Raw genomic sequence first — 17,970 nt, 5'->3', positions numbered from 1 at the left:
TTGTAAGTCAATGGGTACATGCTTATATTTGTTTTAATAGACGTACATTGTAATTTAATTTTCTCTACATTAAATTACGGCGCATAAATAACAAATAATTGAATATTACGATTATTAATTGAATATTAATACAATGACTGTTAAAATAAACATTAATTTTGAATTGGATATTTTATAACGCGTTTATAAATTGCATATTAATAAAACAGTACAGATTCTCTTAAGTAGTAGTTTTAATAAGCGATTATTGATAATTATTGAATTGCATCCAGGGAGCTATTATGGATTGTATAAGTGCAATTGTTGTCCCGTTAACAGTCCTCGTTAATTTTTGGTCGCCGGTTTACGTAAGTAATAATAATAATAATAATAATATTACACCAAGAGCTCGCTCTCAAGTACGGACTAGTGCAACAGAGGTTGCCATATTACAAGTATTCACCGGAGCCAATACTCGAAGATGACCGCACCAAAATCTATTGGGATCGATCTATTATCACGGACAGGACTATTCTTGCGAATAAGCCTGACATTGTGATATTGGACCGATCGCAGTCGAGGGTATTTCTTGTGGACGTGACCATCCCGCATGACGAGGGTCTCGTGAAAGCTGACACCGAGAAACGCCGGAAGTATCTCGACCTGGCGCACGAGATCACCCACATGTGGGATGTGGCCTCCACTGAAATAATCCCAATTGTTTTGTCCGCAAATGGGTTAATTCCAGTCAGCATTTCTAACAGCTTGAGGCGGTTGGATTTCTGTGGCGTGTCGCTTCCAGCACAATTGCAGAAGGCGGTCCTGCTCAATACGGCACGTATTGTTCGCCGATTCTTGGACCTGAGTCCCTGACCCCGGCCGACTGTGCCATAGCCGGGAAATACCGCCTCTCCCATTTAAAAATTCAAAATTAGTCTTTTAGGCCTTGGGAGAGGCGAGAGTTTAAAATAAACACGAAAATAATAATAATAGTACCACGAGCTCGCTCTGAAGTACGGACTCGTGCAACAGAGGATGCCATATTACAAGTATTCGCCGGAGACAATACTCGAAAATGACCGCACCAAAATCTATTGGGATCGGATCTATTATCACAAACAGGACTATTCTTGCGAATAAGCCTGATATTGTGATAATGGATCGATGGGTATTTCTTGTAGACGTTACCATCTCGCATGACGAGGGTCTCGTGAAAGCCGAAACCGAGAAACGCCGGAAGTATCTAGATCTGGCGCGAGATCACCGACATGTGGGATGTAGCCTCCACTGAAATAATCCCAATTGTTTTGTCCGGAAATGGGTTAATTCCAGTCAGCCTTGCTAACAGCTTGAGGCGGTCGGATTTCTGTGGGGTGTCGCTTGCAGCCAGTAGGTGGTCCTGCTCGACACGGTACGTATTGTTCGCCGGTTCTTGAACCTGAGTCAGTGACCCCGGCCGACTGTGCTATTGTCGGGGAATACAGAATCTCCCATTTAATAATTCAAAATTAATATTTTAGGCCTTGGGAGAGGCGAGAGTCTAAAATAGGTAATAATAATAATAATTTATTTAAAAGAACAAAACAAGGTACAAGACATTATGATTGATGAATGATGAATTTACAACACTTAAATAAAAACAGAAAGTTTTGGTTGTGATTTAGAGGTTTAGAAGGGTAAGGGAGGGTGACTGGCGCAGTGGCAAGTGCCTTTAAGATCTTTGCGGTTTGAACCCCTGACTGGCTATGCAACTATTATGGACAGGCGTGTCGCTTATTACCAGGCGACTTGTTCGTCCCTGTTGTGTGACTTGGTATTATTAAAAAAAACATAGGGCTATGATTGTTCTCTTATCACATAATTAAAATGTGTGTGTGTGTGTGTGTGTGTGTGTGTGTGTGTGTTTGTGTGTATGTGTATGTGTTAGTATGTGTGTGGAATTGTGTGGATATGAGTGCTATATAAATAACCTTTTAGAGATTTGTTGATGTTATTGAATAGTCTTGAACTTAATACTACGAAGTGTCTACGAGCAAAGGTAGTGCTACTCCTTTTTACATGATTTACTGGGAACCTCTGTAGTCTCCCAAAAAAAAAAAGAAAAAATAAGAGAGTTGGGTAGAGTGGGATATAGATAAATGGCGGTGCAATACACATTTTTGTGTGTACAATTGCCTCTATGTAAGAACCGTCGTTTTAGAGTATAGCTTGACAGTGGAATAGCCTCTTGGCGTAAAAACATGATGGGATCTTCAACACCACCCATTGTGCGCGTTCAAGTGGCAGTAGACAAGTCCTGCACCGCCCGCTATATAATAAGATATTATTGTAATTATTAATACAAAGATCGAACACTCAGAAAAAACACTCAGAAAAAATTCCTTCGATCCGGTCGGATTCGAACCGACGTCTTCTTGCATACCGTGCCAGACGCTATACCAACTAAGCCACGGAACGAACCAACGGGCCTCACGAATTTTTCTATGTGCTTGCGTCGTGTCTTGGTACTTGGTCTTTCAACGACTTTTTAGTCGTAGCGCCATCTATGAGAAATCTATTACAGATTGATCACCCAGTTAGTACCTTTACAGCTACCAGTCCTGGCGAGAGATGTCGCTATTCACTGTATTAATTAAATTTTATTGAATTGATATTCAATTATTTTTTGTGAAATTACTCCACTAGTTTGTTATAATTATTAATACAAAGATCGAACACTCAGAAAAAATACCTTCGATCCGGTCGGATTCGAACCGACGTCTTCTTGCATACCGTGCCAGACGCTATACCAACTAAGCCACGGAACGAACCAACGGACCTCACGAATTTTTCTATGTGCTTGCGTCGTGTCTTTGTCTTGGTCTTTCAACGACTTTTTAGTCGTAGCGCCATCTATGAGAAATCTATTACTTTTTTGTATGAATAATTATAACAAACTAGTGGAGTAATTTCACAAAAAATAATTGAATATCAATTCAATAAAATTTAATTAAGGTATTATTAATTCGCACAGACTGCGATACCCCATGAGTATCTGAATTTACACAGTGGCGCAGGTTTTTAAGACGAGTGCATGCAATATGCAATAAATTACTGCAGAGCTCGAACAAGCGGTGATTTACTGTGAGACACAGTGCGTACAGTCCGAATTACCAGCAAATGGTGGCTAAATTAAGGGGACCAACAGGCATACCAATTGCGTCATCAATTTTGGACAACGCGAATCTCACTCTGGTAGCATCAGCAATAGTCAATAGTCCATAATTACGTCTTGTCTCTGACGAATTAACTTTCAAGACGCCTAGGAGAGATTTAGTAGGGTATATTATAATTTAATAGTATAAAAATGAGTAGCATTCAGAAAACGTATACAAAGAATCTCAAGAACGTCTTTTGGATTTTCTTGAAAGGGTTCCAAATAACTGAATAACTGAATTTTACTTCTGATTAGAGCGGTGCAAAAGAAGTCTGATAGTCCAAGGATCATAAAAATCGCAATAACGAACGCGTTTCGGATTACGAACTCCAATCTCCAAAAGCAATTGGCAGCTAGCGTTTTCATATATTATGCTCATGAAAATTTTAAGGCGTATCGAAGTCTTTAATATATTCCATACAGATAATGAGTTTTGTATCTATTGCTAGTATTTGGCATAAAGAAGATTATGAACACAGTCAGTCATGACTCTCGACAGTACTCAAGACTGGCTATGTGATTCATTTTCCGGAAAATTTCAAATAGTGAAAATTTATCCGGAAAAATCCATTTCGTTGGCTCCATATTTTTCGTTCAGTAACTTCAACTTTTGACAGGTGAAATGTGATAAAATAAAGTAAAAATATCCAGAAAATAATTAATTTTTCCGGACAATTTTCCTGTATTTTTACTATATATTTTTATTTTAATTAATAATGAAAAATATGATTTTCTCAAAAAAGAAATTTTCCCATGACCCACACTAGTCATGACTGAATGCGTTTAGTATTAATATTCGTGTATTTATGGTTAATACCTCTCCGATTCTACATAGAAGGACTAGAACAGACAAATGTTTATGAAGTTATGAATTATGGCGTCTAGTGCATAGATTCTCATTTATATAGCGACCTTTTCATCGAATATAGACGGCTTTTATATAAAATTTACAATAAACATCAGTCTATTGTAAGTTTTTTGTAAACTGTAGGGTTTCTTCAGTATAGTTACAAATATACTGAAGAAACCCTACAGGTTCAGTTAGCGTACCAAACGTACACGAAAGCAGATTACTAAATTAAGCCGCAATAAAGAAAGAATGGCAAAATGATGGACGACCTCATATAACTTTGGTTGTGCAGTGAGGTAGTTAGGATGCATCGACTATATAACCAGAAATAGATTCGAAATAAGGGCCAAATCATCAGGCAAATGGGCCTTTATCTCGTTTGCACTGATATCACAAATTAAAAAGCTGAAATAATACAGCGTCAACAACTGATCTGTGTGCACGTCTGTGTATATTTCAAAAATATTCTGTATTTATTGTAATAAAGACAATTTCTCTAAATATGGGGGGTTGTTTCATAAGGTAGTGTGGGAAAAACTGCAAAAGACCTAATTACAAAATATGCGGAATCACATTTCATCGGTAATTAAATATTAAATATGTAATTTTTCAATTTTCGTCCATTATAGCAAAGCTTAAGTTAAACTGGTCGATTTGAAGTGAAACAATTGACAACACCCGTTAGTTGTTTCGAATTCGGGCTGACCAATCGGAGCGCAGTTGTCACCGTAATGATTTGGCAGAATAGTTTTCATACAAATTAAATGACATTTTGTCTCTATTTCTGGTTATATACTCGATGTTAGGATGTCATCTGGTTAGCGACGTATAGTGGAACACGACAGTATTAGATAGTGTTTTTATTCGTTCATGGTGCAAATAGAATTAATAATTAAATTACTATATAAAGAATCTTATGCCTACTCAACATTTCCTTCAATACGCAATCCAGTGACCTATTTTATGTAGCGGTAGAAAAGCTCCTTGTGAAAGGGTTCGTCCAGGGAAGTACTGCCACCTTACCTATTTCTGCCACCAAGCAGTAATGTCAGGGTGACGGGCGCAGTAGCAGTGCCCCTCAGATCTTTGCGATTTAAAGTTTTAAGTTGTAATGCAACTGTTCTGGACAGGCGTGTACCTTCCCTTTAGGTGCACGACTTGTTCGTCCCGTCACTTGATATTAAAAAAGAAAAACTTAAGATGTCATGTTGCATCAACACGTTACAATGATGATATTATACGATCGTGGAAACAATTTTTACCTTTTCTAATGTCGACTACAGGTAGAGGTTAAGTAGCTAGAGATCGGTTTTCAATAATCCTTACCTCGCATACAGTAGAAACACAGGTTACTGCTGAGTTAGTAGGTAATGAAATGCAGCCATTAGGAATGAAGAAGCATGTAGAAATGTTAAATAAATTTCTTTAAGTGAATGCTGTTAGCATTCATGTAAATTAATTATAATATCACATTAAAACATCTTGGGATAAAATATAGAAATTACAATTGACAATTTTGTTTATTTTTTTCAGATGGAGACCGCCGAGTATACTGAAGTACCTCTGAATGATAGTGAAGTTATCAGGGTTTGTGAAGCAGCTTTTGCCTTTTACAAAACAATGCAACCTGCATTCGACAGCTTTGCTTTTCATAACGTTATTAAAGCTGAAAGAATGATCGACGACGGATATTTGTACAGAGTTACATTTAATACCGAGTACGCAGATAATCACCAAGACACTAATTTATATTGTAACGCAATTGTTAAAGATTCGTGGGAATTTTCGGATAATTTAAAAACTCAGAACATTACGTGTGAGCCTGCAATTTTAAATACAGCTGAAAATAAAGAATCGGTAGTAGAAGAATCAGAGACAGAAACACCAGACTTCTTATAGTTTGTAACTTTGCAGTCCATGATTTGTTACAAATCTATTTCCAATTAAATAATAAACCTTGATTTGATTTGAATGATTTTCATATACATATTTGTTGTGAAAATACTCCACTAGTTTCTTATTATTACGGAAACAAAGACTGAATAAACACAATGCAAAATTACATTGTTTCGACTGGATACGAACCAGCGCCTGTTGTAGCTACGGCCACGTTGAGACAACGTACCCCGTACTTAAGTATCTAACTTATCACAACTAACTTATTGTCAGTGTACGAGTACATAATTCTTAGCAAAATTGTAAACATTTCCTAACGACACAACGGATGGGTGGACGGGTGGACGGGTGGACGGGTGGACGGGTGAACGGGTGGACGGGTGAACGGGTGGACGGGTGGACGGGTGGACGGGTGGACGGGCGAACGGGCGGACGGGCGGACGGGCGGACGGGCGGACGGGCGGACGGGCGGACGGGCGGACGGGCGGGCGGGTCGATTGGATTTAAATCAAAGAACTGTTCTATGATAAGGTTTCAACACTAGGAGTGCTGGTATGTTAAGAAAGTGTCTATTTATTTGGCCAGGGTCATTAAAATTATAATAATAATGCACACGCTCATAGCCCCGCACTTTGGAAACCCTGTATAGCGGGTGCCACGGATACACATATAGACAACCACAAATTACACCCAAATTCACGAGTGTAATAAATGTAGGCCATGCAAATATTTCTCCCGGCCCGGGAATCGAACCTAGGACCTCTTCGTGGTCTGGATGTACAGGGTAGTGCCCCGAAATCAATTCCGTTTGCTCCGGTACTCATACTACTATTTACACAGACTATTTGGTTTGAAATCAAGTAATCCAGGTTATTTCTTTCATTTTTAATTGACTTCAAAGAAGGAGGAGGTTCTCAATTCTACTGCATTTTATAGTGGTCCTCTTCAAAATTGAAAAAAATATCCTACGTATATGTGAGAAATATGCATTTTGCTCAAAGAAGAAACTCAAATAATGTTTAATTAAGCATTTAATAGTTTTTCTTTTTCGTGTCAGTTTTGAATTTCTTATATTTAGTATGAGCCGACTTACGTAATTCCATCATATGGCGAACATTGCTTGTCAGCTATAGCTTATTTCTGTCTTTTATTGTAATTTTAAATTGTAGTGGCGCGCCTTTTCAACGCACCACGCGACGCGTAATTCTAATTTTTGATACTTTATATCTACAACTACAGCACAATAAATAGAGTAGAAAAGGTTAGCGTCTGACGCGTGCCCACTACAGGTCTCGAAAGACCTATCTGTGCTCAGTCCGCCATTTTCGCTTTGTATGGTATGGTTCTGTCATTCTTTCGTGCAAATTCTGTAAAATCCTAGAAAAATACCTTATTGTGCTGTTTTCAAGTGCAAAAATTATAGTCGCACCGAAAATATTACCCGTGATGGTATTTCATATCATCGGAAAGTCTTATTGTAATAAATATTCAGTTTTTTGTTTGCCGAAATATTCTTTTTGTTACAGGAAACGAAAGTATAGCACACTGCCATACGGTCGCTTGTTTTTTGGAGAACTAAATTAATAACTCCAACTCGTCGTCGTTCAGCAATTAACCGCTAGATGGCAGCACATTGACTGAAATTTCAATACAATATCAAAACGTCGTAACTTGCAATAACAGGTATTGATGGTATTGAACATTCAACGATATGCCAACAGGGTAAAGTTACTTGCTGCGCAACGAAATCTAAATCAAAATCAATCTAAATCTTCTAGTTACAATTATTTTCCGCATTATGTAAATATTCTGTACTTAGCTTAACCAGTTTGACTGACTGGTATAATTTAAAACGACGTAAAGGACAATGGCAAAGTCCCATACAAATTTTTGTTGACATAATTTGCATGCGTCTGTTTATGAAAAATATGTGAAGATATAGAGTTGAAATTCCTAAACAAATTTTGTTTTAGGTTTACTATTCTGAGAAATCAGGAATTAAAGATATTCCAGTTTGAAGCTTTGGAGGTTATGTGTTACGTAATTGAATAAAATATATTCGGTGCATTTTTATATCAAAATAAACCATAGAAGCCTTAAACAGAGTTAATAGAACCTGAATGGTGCTGTGGGTTTACGTCGTGACGAAAGTTCAGAGGAAATTATTTTGTATACTGGTGTGGTCAAAAACCATGAAGTTAAGCCATTCCAAAAAACTGACATAATATATATTTTTTTAATTAATTAAGGCTTTGGCAAAGCCATTAGTCAGTCTAAACATGAAGTTTAATTAATGTTTCTGTAAATATGGTCGCCACAAAGAGGATAGGCAATTTGAGTGCTTGGATTGACTCGGGATTCCTTAAAACGGGCCGATACGGGTATTTTGGTTCGAGATTCGTATAATTTCGCGTTTTAATCTTCGATTAAGGCACAATAGCACTATCCTATTCCGCTTTAAACTAGATTTCACAAAATAATTGAAAGTCAAAATAAAAACGACACTTTTCCCTCCAAAAGGTCCAGAGCGAATCCTGACTTAATTAATAATATACCACACACTATTGCGACAGTAACTCGGACACAAATTATTTTTTTGTGAATCGTGCCATATATCCCTGATTTTGGGAACTTTTTTGTCAATTTTACCCATAGATATAGTAAAAAGGGGAGATATGTAATGACGCTATGTAAGATCGGGTGCCGATGTCGCCACTTTTTAGCTTGTGTGCAATTCAAACTTTACGCTCTATTATTTACTACCATAACTTAAAGATTTTGATTGGGTAGGGCTTAAAACGTGAAAACGACGTAAAACAATTTTAAAATGTAACTAATGTAAATGTAACGTGTTAAAGTTACTTGAAATAAAATGTTTAGTAATAATAATAATAATAATAATAATAAAATAAAAGAAATTAATTTTACGTGAATGCTTTTCGCTTCGATATTTTAGGGACTTTAATTACAAAAATCATAGTAAGAAAATAAATTCAAACATTTCAGTAAACATTTATTGTCGATAAACATCAGTCTTCGTAAATGAACATCACTATATTTGAGTCTAGAAATTTCTATGGAGACAAAAAGAAAACATTGAATAATAATAGAAATAGTAACTAAAAATGCAAATAGCCGGTGGAATGTTATCTCACTGGTTTTAAAATTTTTGTTTTCACTCCAATTTTTACAAGGTGTATCGCTACAACTTGTCATTTTCACGTTTCACGAGAGATGTACAACGATCGCCATGTCACTGTGGCGATGTTTGTAGGCGTGTCACCTCGATATGGTCATTCTAACCATATCGAGGCGACACGAATCACGCCCCCATACCATATCTCCCCTTTTTTTTCTATATCTATGGTTTTACCATTTTCCGCGTGGCATTTTGGAAAATAAATTATCGACTAATGAAGTAGTTAATATTTTATTAGATACTACAAATCGGTCGAATTAGTATATTTGATATTACGTGAACTAAATGTGGACCATATGTACTGAAATTCCTTTTCTGGCGGCTAGATGTCTCTCAACGTTAAGAAACTAAGAAACTGATAGTTGTAGATATCCGTCCGGTTACATACTATAATAATAATAATAATAACGCACACACTCAACATAGCCCCGCACTAGGGAAACCCTGTGTCGCGGGTGCCATGGACACACACATAGACAACCACAAATTACACCCAAACTCACGAGAGAAATAATTGTAGGCCATACAACTATTTCTCCCGGCCCGGGAATCGAACCTGGGACCTCTGCGTGGCAGTCCGGCATGGTAACCGTTCGGCCACGGAGGCAGTTACTAACTAGTCATTAGAGTTTCTTTTAAATATGATTTTATTTCCAGACTTAGATAGGCATCTATTATAATTTAAAACACTGTAATTAAGACATTTGAAGACGCTAACGAATTATTTTAAGTACGATTTTGCCATTATTCTTTGTAACAGCGTCTTACAAATTATATATTATGAAACATCATTAATAAAAAAATATGGTTAGCCTATATAGTTCTGAAGCGGCTTAGCCTTAGAGGTGGATTTTGCGTTTACAAATACTCAAATATTACGAAAAGTGAATTTGCACAGAAAAAAATTATATTTGTAATTTGAGAGTATATAAAAAAGAGAAAACTTTGAAATATAAATCCTGTACATTTCCAACCTCAAGATTCATATTTTCATAGAGAAATTTTTAAACAGATTCCGAATAGTGTAAGCCTTTTTTTTGTATTTATGCATTGGTATAGAATTAATATTAGTGCTGATTTAAGTGAATCTTTAATACTTCCATTTAATTTTGGAAATAAACGAAAGTAGTAATATTATCAATAATAATATTATTATCATTCGTTTATTTGCTTAAAACATGGTATAATAGGAGATGTAATAAGATATAGTGTTAGTACAAACATGTTTCGCGTATATTAAATAGCTTGCAAATGTCTAATTATACAATGTCAATTGACTACTATTCGTTGAGCGCCTTCGATTTGTGCAGAAAAATCGACACTTCTCCGAAATGAGACAAGTAGTAACGAAAGTAGTAGACAAGTAGCGACTGCGACTTGTGACAAGCCACGTCAAACGAGCTCTATACACGTTAGCGCTCGCCTTCACTCGATCAGCTAGGCGAGTGACACCGAACGATGGTAAGGCAAGGCAAGGCAAATAGGCTGTCTATACGTTGGTATTGGCCTTCACCCGGCAACGTTAGACCAACATGTTCTTTGTATTGCTGGCTTTACAAAATAAGAATTTTTAGTAGTTAGAGTTGTCAGTGGGAAAAAATCGGAAACGAGTGGATAATTTTGTTTTCCGGAACTGAGAATGCCTAGTAAATTAGTCGTGTTTAATCTAAATTAAATATAAAATTATTTCCCAATAAACCTAATGATGAAATCGCATTATTATGTAATCTAGTTACATTCAAAGTTATGTTAAAATTTGACTCTTCAAAATGAAGCGAATAAATGAAGATGGTCTTTGATTCAATATATGATTTCCAACCGTTCTATTTTCTTTTTTTATTTGTAGGTAAACTTGAAATAGTAAAAATAATAAAAATCTCGTAGTGAATTATTTTAATAACAGAATATCGATAATATGTACCTACGCTTCCAAGAATAACACTATCACAAAATAATCGTTAACAACAATCATCAAAATATACAACATACAAACAAACGGGCAATCTGAAGAAACCAAAGCAAAATTTGGCAAGATTTATGAATAAAGTACATAAATATGTTTAATTACATGAGATATTTGGGCTTTTGTGTGATTTATAGACAGGAAAATAACACGTGCCGGTACATTGTTACATTCGGTCGATCTTCGCTTTTTCAAATGCCACATCGGTTAATGAATGCTGCAGCGACGAATTTTTATTAATACTGTTGGAAACATAACGAATCACAATAAAACACCGACAATAGAATACACACTTAGTTTATTCGTAAGGTCTACGTATTTTGGTATGTTAACATCAAAAGCCGCGCGGTCGGAGCGCGGCGGGCGGAACTCTATACAACACGTACAAACGCTAGGTCGCGAACGCGCGAACTGCGCGTAGGCGGCGTTCTGTCGCTGGCGCACGCCGCGGTGCGCATGCGTGGTGAGTGTATCATGGCTCGTGGATGGTTGCGTGCGCAGATTTTGTCCTTATAATACTCAATTGTTCTCACTGTCACTATTTTTGTCCATTTTATTACAATACATGCGAATAATTCAATAAAACACTTGGAAAAACATTTGTTTTGACATTTGATGTACTTCTCTTTGACAACCGTATCAAGTACCTCATGTACTGCGAAATTGACACAGTTGGCATTTAAGATGACGTTATGTATTTTTGATTCCCGTGTTTGACACAGACCAATGTAATGCTATCTCTTTTGGCTTAAGACAGCGTTCAATAGTTAAATAAAGAAAATAACATGTTTATGTTTTCGACGTCGAAATGCATATATATATAACGTCTCATTTATATGTCAACATAACATGTCCTTTAGTTTCCATAGTCTAAGGGCGAGCACAGACCTCCTCCCACAATGCGATGAATATTCCCAGGCGGGCCCAATGAGGATTGGGAACTAATAATAATAATTTTTCAGATTTACGTCATCAGCATATAAGGTAATTGATTTTTTTTATCATACCAAGTGACGGTACAACATCCGATATTCGATCAAAACAATTAATGTCAAATAAGTAAATCTACTCGGCCAAATCAACACAATGTGAAGCTTCATACTAGCTTCATTCGCATTATGCATGTTTTAATTTAATCGAGTATTACTTATTTGACAGTAATTGTTTCGGACAGAATGCGGGAGTAGACTCTCTGGTGGTAAGCAAGGAGTAGACCCACTGTCCATAGCAGTTGTAGTTCCACTAAGAGCTTTAAATCGCAACTACCTGAGGCGCTTTGTCACCGGGCCGGTCACCCTAAGACAGTAACCCTAAGGTGACATGTCACATCGATACCTCCAATTAACTAGTGTTAAATATGTTAGTGTTAAAATTACAGAAAATGATCAACAAAACAAAATGACCTGTATTTTTTGTAAACTGCCATATTTATTTACGAATATTATGCTCCACAAATTTTGTGAAAAAGAATAAAGCAGCAAAAACAAATAGGAAATGAAACTATTTTTCCGGATTTAAATTGCGTATATTTGTTTTTTCAAACAAACCGACGTTTCGGGCTCTTTACAGGTCCCATGGTCACGGTTGACGATGGGACCTGTAAAGGGCCCGAAACGTCTGTTTGTTTGAAACAACAAATATACGCGATTTATTTCCGGATAAATAGTTTCATTTCCTATGTGCAACAATCGCGAAAACCTAAGAACTCGATTAGAACAAAAACTAAATTCGAAAAAAAGAAATAAAAACAAAATAAAAAACAACACGTCCAAAAATTCAGTAAGCGTAGTGTGCATTGGAGGTATCGACATGTAGCCAGGGCTGGGCAAAATACATGCTACATCTTAATTGAAATACAAATTACAAAATACTTCCTTAAATGTATTTAAAATACAAAATACCAAATACTTTCTTGAGGTGTATTTGAAATACAAAATACAAAATACTTTCATGGGGTGTATTTAAAATACAAAATACAAATACAAATTACAAAATACTTTATTAGTATACTTATCGCGACATGTGGAAACCAACAATTTCCTTCAAAGCATTTCCTTCCACAATACATATCTTGAAAAAGAAGTTTTAAATATTCAGTTTTACCAGAGAAAAACTGTTAAACCAATACAACCATACTTCAGAGCACGAAGTACGTATAATTATTATTAATATTCCTATACATGTCGAATACCGTATATACGTGTAAATGCCATTCATAACACGTTCACAACACAAATTAGCCGCTCACGCGATACGTTATCCCTATCTACTCGGTCTTTAAAGGATGCAAATGTGCAATTTAAACCAACCGCAAAATGGCGGCTATAACCCTAGAACCCTGCTACTCTAAGTTATAACCGCGAAAAGATGACTTTGACGTCTTTGACAATACCATGCACTGTTGCCACCTGCAAATGTGCTTCTACTGCATTGAATACGAGTATTTAAGATGTCGTGAGTGTTGTGTGTCGGTGTAGTGAGAACCCTAGTGCACAAATAAGTAATGAAGATAAAGTGCGGGGAGTTAGAAAAACTCGCACAAGTAGAAGATGCTGACACCCGCCTCTTCAGTCCCTGCGAGACCATGGACGTTGCAATATGTCCGAAACGTCGAGGTAAATAAAATATGTTTATACGTGATTAAGTCCCGAATTAAAAATCAAATAATTTCATACTTCATTTTTTGAACGTTCCGCTTTACACAGACGGACGTACGCACGCACGCACGCACGCAGGCACGCACGCACGCAGGCACGCACGCACGCAGGCACGCACGCACGCACGTACGCACGCACGCACGCACGCACGCACGCACGCACACATACGCACTCACACACACACATATACACTTACCAGTGTTGGGCGTTAATCAATTAAATTTCAATCAATAATTCAATCAGATTAAAAAATCAATTCAATTGAAATCAATTGCGACGCGTCGCAATTGATTTATTTGCAATTGATTTTAATTGCAATTGATTTCAATTGAATTGATTTTAATTGCAATTAAATTTGCAATTAAAATCAATTCCGGCCGGTTAGGGGCCCCCAAGCGGGGTTCCCAACCGGGGCCCCAACCGGGGACTCCAACCGGGGACCCCAACCGGGGCCGCCAAGCGGGGACCCCAAGCGGGACCCCAACCGGGGCCCCCAAGCGGGGACCCCAACCGGGGACTCCAACCGGGGCCCCCAAGCGGGGACCCCAAGCGGGGCACCAACCGGGGCCCCCAAGCGGGGACCCCAACGGGGGCCCCCAAGCGGGGCTCCCAACCGGGGCTCCCAACCGGGGCTCCCAACCGGGCCCCCAACCGGGCCCCTAACCGGGCCCCCAACCGGGCCCCCTAACCTGCCCCCAGCAGGCCCCCAACCGGCCCCCATCCGGCCACCCAACCGGCCCCCTAACCTGCCCCCAGCAGGCCCCCAACAGGCCCCCACAACCAACGCCCTAACTCACCCCCATATGGGCATATGGGCCATATGCCTTATAAATTTATCATAATTGTCAGTTTTAATTGTTAATTGTTAATCAAAAACATTGAAAAGATTGAAAATTTTCGGTTCTCGCAACTAACAATTGATCAATCGTTAATTGCTGTTTCGCAATTGACAATTAATCAATTGTCAATCTTTAATTGCCAGAACAATTAAATTTTGCCCAACACTGACACATACATACATATAATAGATGCTCTTTGCAAAAAAGTAATTGATCACTTGCATTTACTTTGTCATTTACAACGACTTCAATCTAATTACATATATTTTTTGTATGTAGTTCTTCACATATAATACCACCACGAAGGTTGGGGGGTCAGTTGGGGGGGTCGGTTAGGGTGCCGGTTGGGGGTCAGTTAGGGGCTCAGATTGTAACACATTTTTTTTGGTAGATCTCTTAAATACCAAAACAAAAAAACAAAATTTATCTTCTCTCCTTGGTAATTTCACCATTCTTGTACAACATGTCACTTTGACATTATAGTTTAAAAATATTTAGTAAATTAGTTGAAACTTAAGTGTTGGTGTAATCTATTCTTTAAACCATTCACATATGTAGTACCTGTTGGTGAACGATTTTTCTATAAAATCAATAGCGTGAATGGGTACCCTATAGTTTGACATATTTTTTAAAACACCAACTCTGGCTAATTTTTCTTGTTTGGTATCACAGAAAACTAGTGCTGCGTACCAATTAACTCGATTTTACTTTTGTAGTCGAGTCTCATGTAAATTATAGCTTTTCTTTAATATTTCCATGTCGAACGCCGCCATTTAGGTTGCCAAGTACTTCCTGTAAAGTAATGTACGTAAACCTGGAATCGTCTTGTATTCTAGCGGGTTTAGGTGATAAGACTTGGGAGCTTCATCTAGATGAATCGATAGATTGTCTGTGGCGTTGTTCGCTGGTAACATCTCTTAGGAGGAATTCGGCGGAAGCTTCTTTTTTTCTGTTCGACACGGCTCGCAAGGTGTTCCTAATTCTGAGATCTTCTACGGTGATTTATCCCATTGGGGGCATGGTCCCCCAATGCCTCTTTTTATAAAATAAACTAGGAATAGCCAGATGCCGTAATTATGGGTCTCCGAACCCTGTACCAAAAGTAAAACCCGTGCCACCGGACCGCATGGTGAGTTGACCTCTGGATTCTTTCCTTCATTAGATGCATCGTCATTTATATCAATGTACTGTAACAATCTATTTTGTTGCAGGGTTTTAGTTTTTCTTTTCTTTCTATTTTGTACCTTTGGTACATGTAATTTCGAATCTCGTCATCAACTGAATGGCTGAGACTATGCTGCTGAAACTTTTGTTCGGCTGTGCCCGACCACGTGTCATGAGCTCCACGGGTGGTCGGCATCTACTTATAACTACGTTACTCCTGTAGCAACTACGCTGTCTTCGCAGCGGATTCTGGTATGTAATTTAAATGTACATCCGGTGAACTCCAGGTCAGTGACGTATAAGTGAAGTGTCCATGTGGCACTCATGTACTTTCATAAACTCTTAGTGCAGTGTATTAGCTCTAAGTATACTTAAAGGTAACCTTTTGTATGTAACTAATAAGGGCAGTAAACCTATTCATACTCTCCCTTTTGTAAACTCGGGAAGTAAAAATACTAGTTCTTCATGCTGTACCTATAAATTTAATTATGACATATAACTAATGTAAATTTAAAATAAAGCATTCTGGTTATTTCTACTTGAAACTTGTTTTCGTTGTGTGTAAGGCGCCCTTCCTTCTCCTCGCTTATAAATTTTACACGCATCATCGGGTCAACCAGAACTCACACCCACCAACCAGTCTCATGCTCACTCAAACCGACTGGAGCTGACCATTACAGTGGCGCCCAACGTGGGGCCCGAAAGTTTCAAATAGAAGTAACTTAGTAATTATATTGTAATAACTCTTTTAAACTTAACTCAATTGTACTCTAACCTTTCCAGGAACAATTAATTGTTTTGTGAGATGGAATATCTAATCACAAGAAATGTTTTAAACAAATTGTAGGATACTTTCGTACCACTATGGTATAACCTAACTTCAATATTAATTTGACTTACCAATTACTTATGTAGTATGTTAAATGTACTTAGCGTACTTTACAATTACTCTTACCTTATTAAGCAGTATTTTTAAAAATACTTAGCTTCCTTTATTAATTGGACTTACCAATAACTTAAGCAGTACCTCTAATGTACTTAGCTTACCTCACTTATTAAGCAATATTTTGAAAATATTTAGCTTACCTTATTAATTGGACTTACCAATTACTTAAGCAGTACCTCTAATGTACTTAGCTTACCCTACTTATTAAGCAATATTTTGAAAATATTTAGCTTACCTTATTAATTGGACTTGCCAATTACTTAAGCAGTACCTTAAATGTACTTAGCTTACCTTACTTATTAAGCAGTAATTTTGAAAATATTTAGCTTACTTTATTATTGGACTTTCCAATTACCTGGGCAGTACTATAAATGTACTTAGCTTACTTTACTACTACTACTTAACTTATTAAACAATATTCTGGAAAATATTTAGCTTACTTTAACTTTTACTTTATATAGACAAAATGGACTTTGTAAACTTCGGTTGTCCAATAGAACTTCTAATTAAAGACAAATTGTTGCACATACTAACTATACGTCACTTACCGGCAGAACAATCCTCATCAACTGATGACTTAAGAGAACTGCGGCACAATTGCAGACTTTTTGAAGAGGTAGTTTGTCCCAAGGTGTCTGAGATTGAATCCAGCATTCCGGAGATGTAACATCCAATAGTCGTCTGGTGAAAAGGTATGTGACTCGTAGCAACTATTTGTTCTGTCGTCTGTCAGGGATACCAGATCCTGTTTCCAGTATCTCTAAATTGAAACCTTCATTAAGTATTTTGTCTCGTCCGGAGAATCTTTACTGGGAGAATCCTGCATTTGTTTTACAATTCTGTATATCATCCCCAAACCAACCAAACCAAAAGGGTAAGTCGTGAAAGTGTGAGATCCCTTGCTTCCTGTGTGCGCTCTGACCACATTTATCGGTTCCAGAATGTATCAGAGGTGCAATGTGCTTCGAACACGTACACAAAGGCACATAATATACCCCTATTTATAAATTCTATTTACATCATGGTAGGGAAATGGTTTTGGATGGATCGGTGTATAGTATGAATCAACCTATTGATGGTGCCGTAACTTCTACGGACCCTATGTATAATCTCTTAACTTACCTGTTGTAGTGCTTTCACTTAGTATTTTTATAACAAAAAATAATTCTGTTCTTTTTCCTAGTACATAGGAATATTAATAGTGGTACTTAATATCCAAATGGGAATACCTTATAAGTATTTACCTGCCTTAATTAATTCAATAATAGTTGCTGTAATTAC

The 17,970-nt window shown here is 37.4% G+C and overlaps 1 protein-coding gene across 1 annotated transcript; it reads left to right on the top strand.

The window, feature by feature from the left end:
• The first annotated feature begins 270 nt into the window (after positions 1 to 270).
• On the top strand, positions 271 to 6,098 carry LOC113238684. The gene is made up of 2 exons (XM_026475521.1): positions 271 to 347; positions 5,559 to 6,098. Exons 1-2 carry the CDS (start codon positions 282 to 284, stop codon positions 5,922 to 5,924), a joined length of 432 nt encoding a protein of 143 aa, XP_026331306.1. The 5' UTR covers positions 271 to 281; the 3' UTR covers positions 5,925 to 6,098.
• Positions 6,099 to 17,970: the final 11,872 nt, after the last annotated feature.

Source organism: Hyposmocoma kahamanoa, unplaced genomic scaffold (assembly GCF_003589595.1).
Source record: "Hyposmocoma kahamanoa isolate Upper Pololo Valley unplaced genomic scaffold, ASM358959v1 97505, whole genome shotgun sequence".
Lineage (NCBI taxonomy): Eukaryota > Metazoa > Arthropoda > Insecta > Lepidoptera > Cosmopterigidae > Hyposmocoma > Hyposmocoma kahamanoa.
Note: the sequence above shows the minus strand (reverse complement) of the source record. Positions and strands in the feature narration are given on the sequence as shown.

Bases quoted from the DNA above. Each gene is read 5' to 3' on its own strand.
- LOC113238684 (XM_026475521.1), top strand. From the start codon at position 282: ATGGATTGTATAAGTGCAATTGTTGTCCCGTTAACAGTCCTCGTTAAT. The intron at 348-5,558 runs GTAAGTAATAAT...TATTTTTTTCAG, and splicing joins ATTTTTGGTCGCCGGTTTAC to ATGGAGACCGCCGAGTATAC.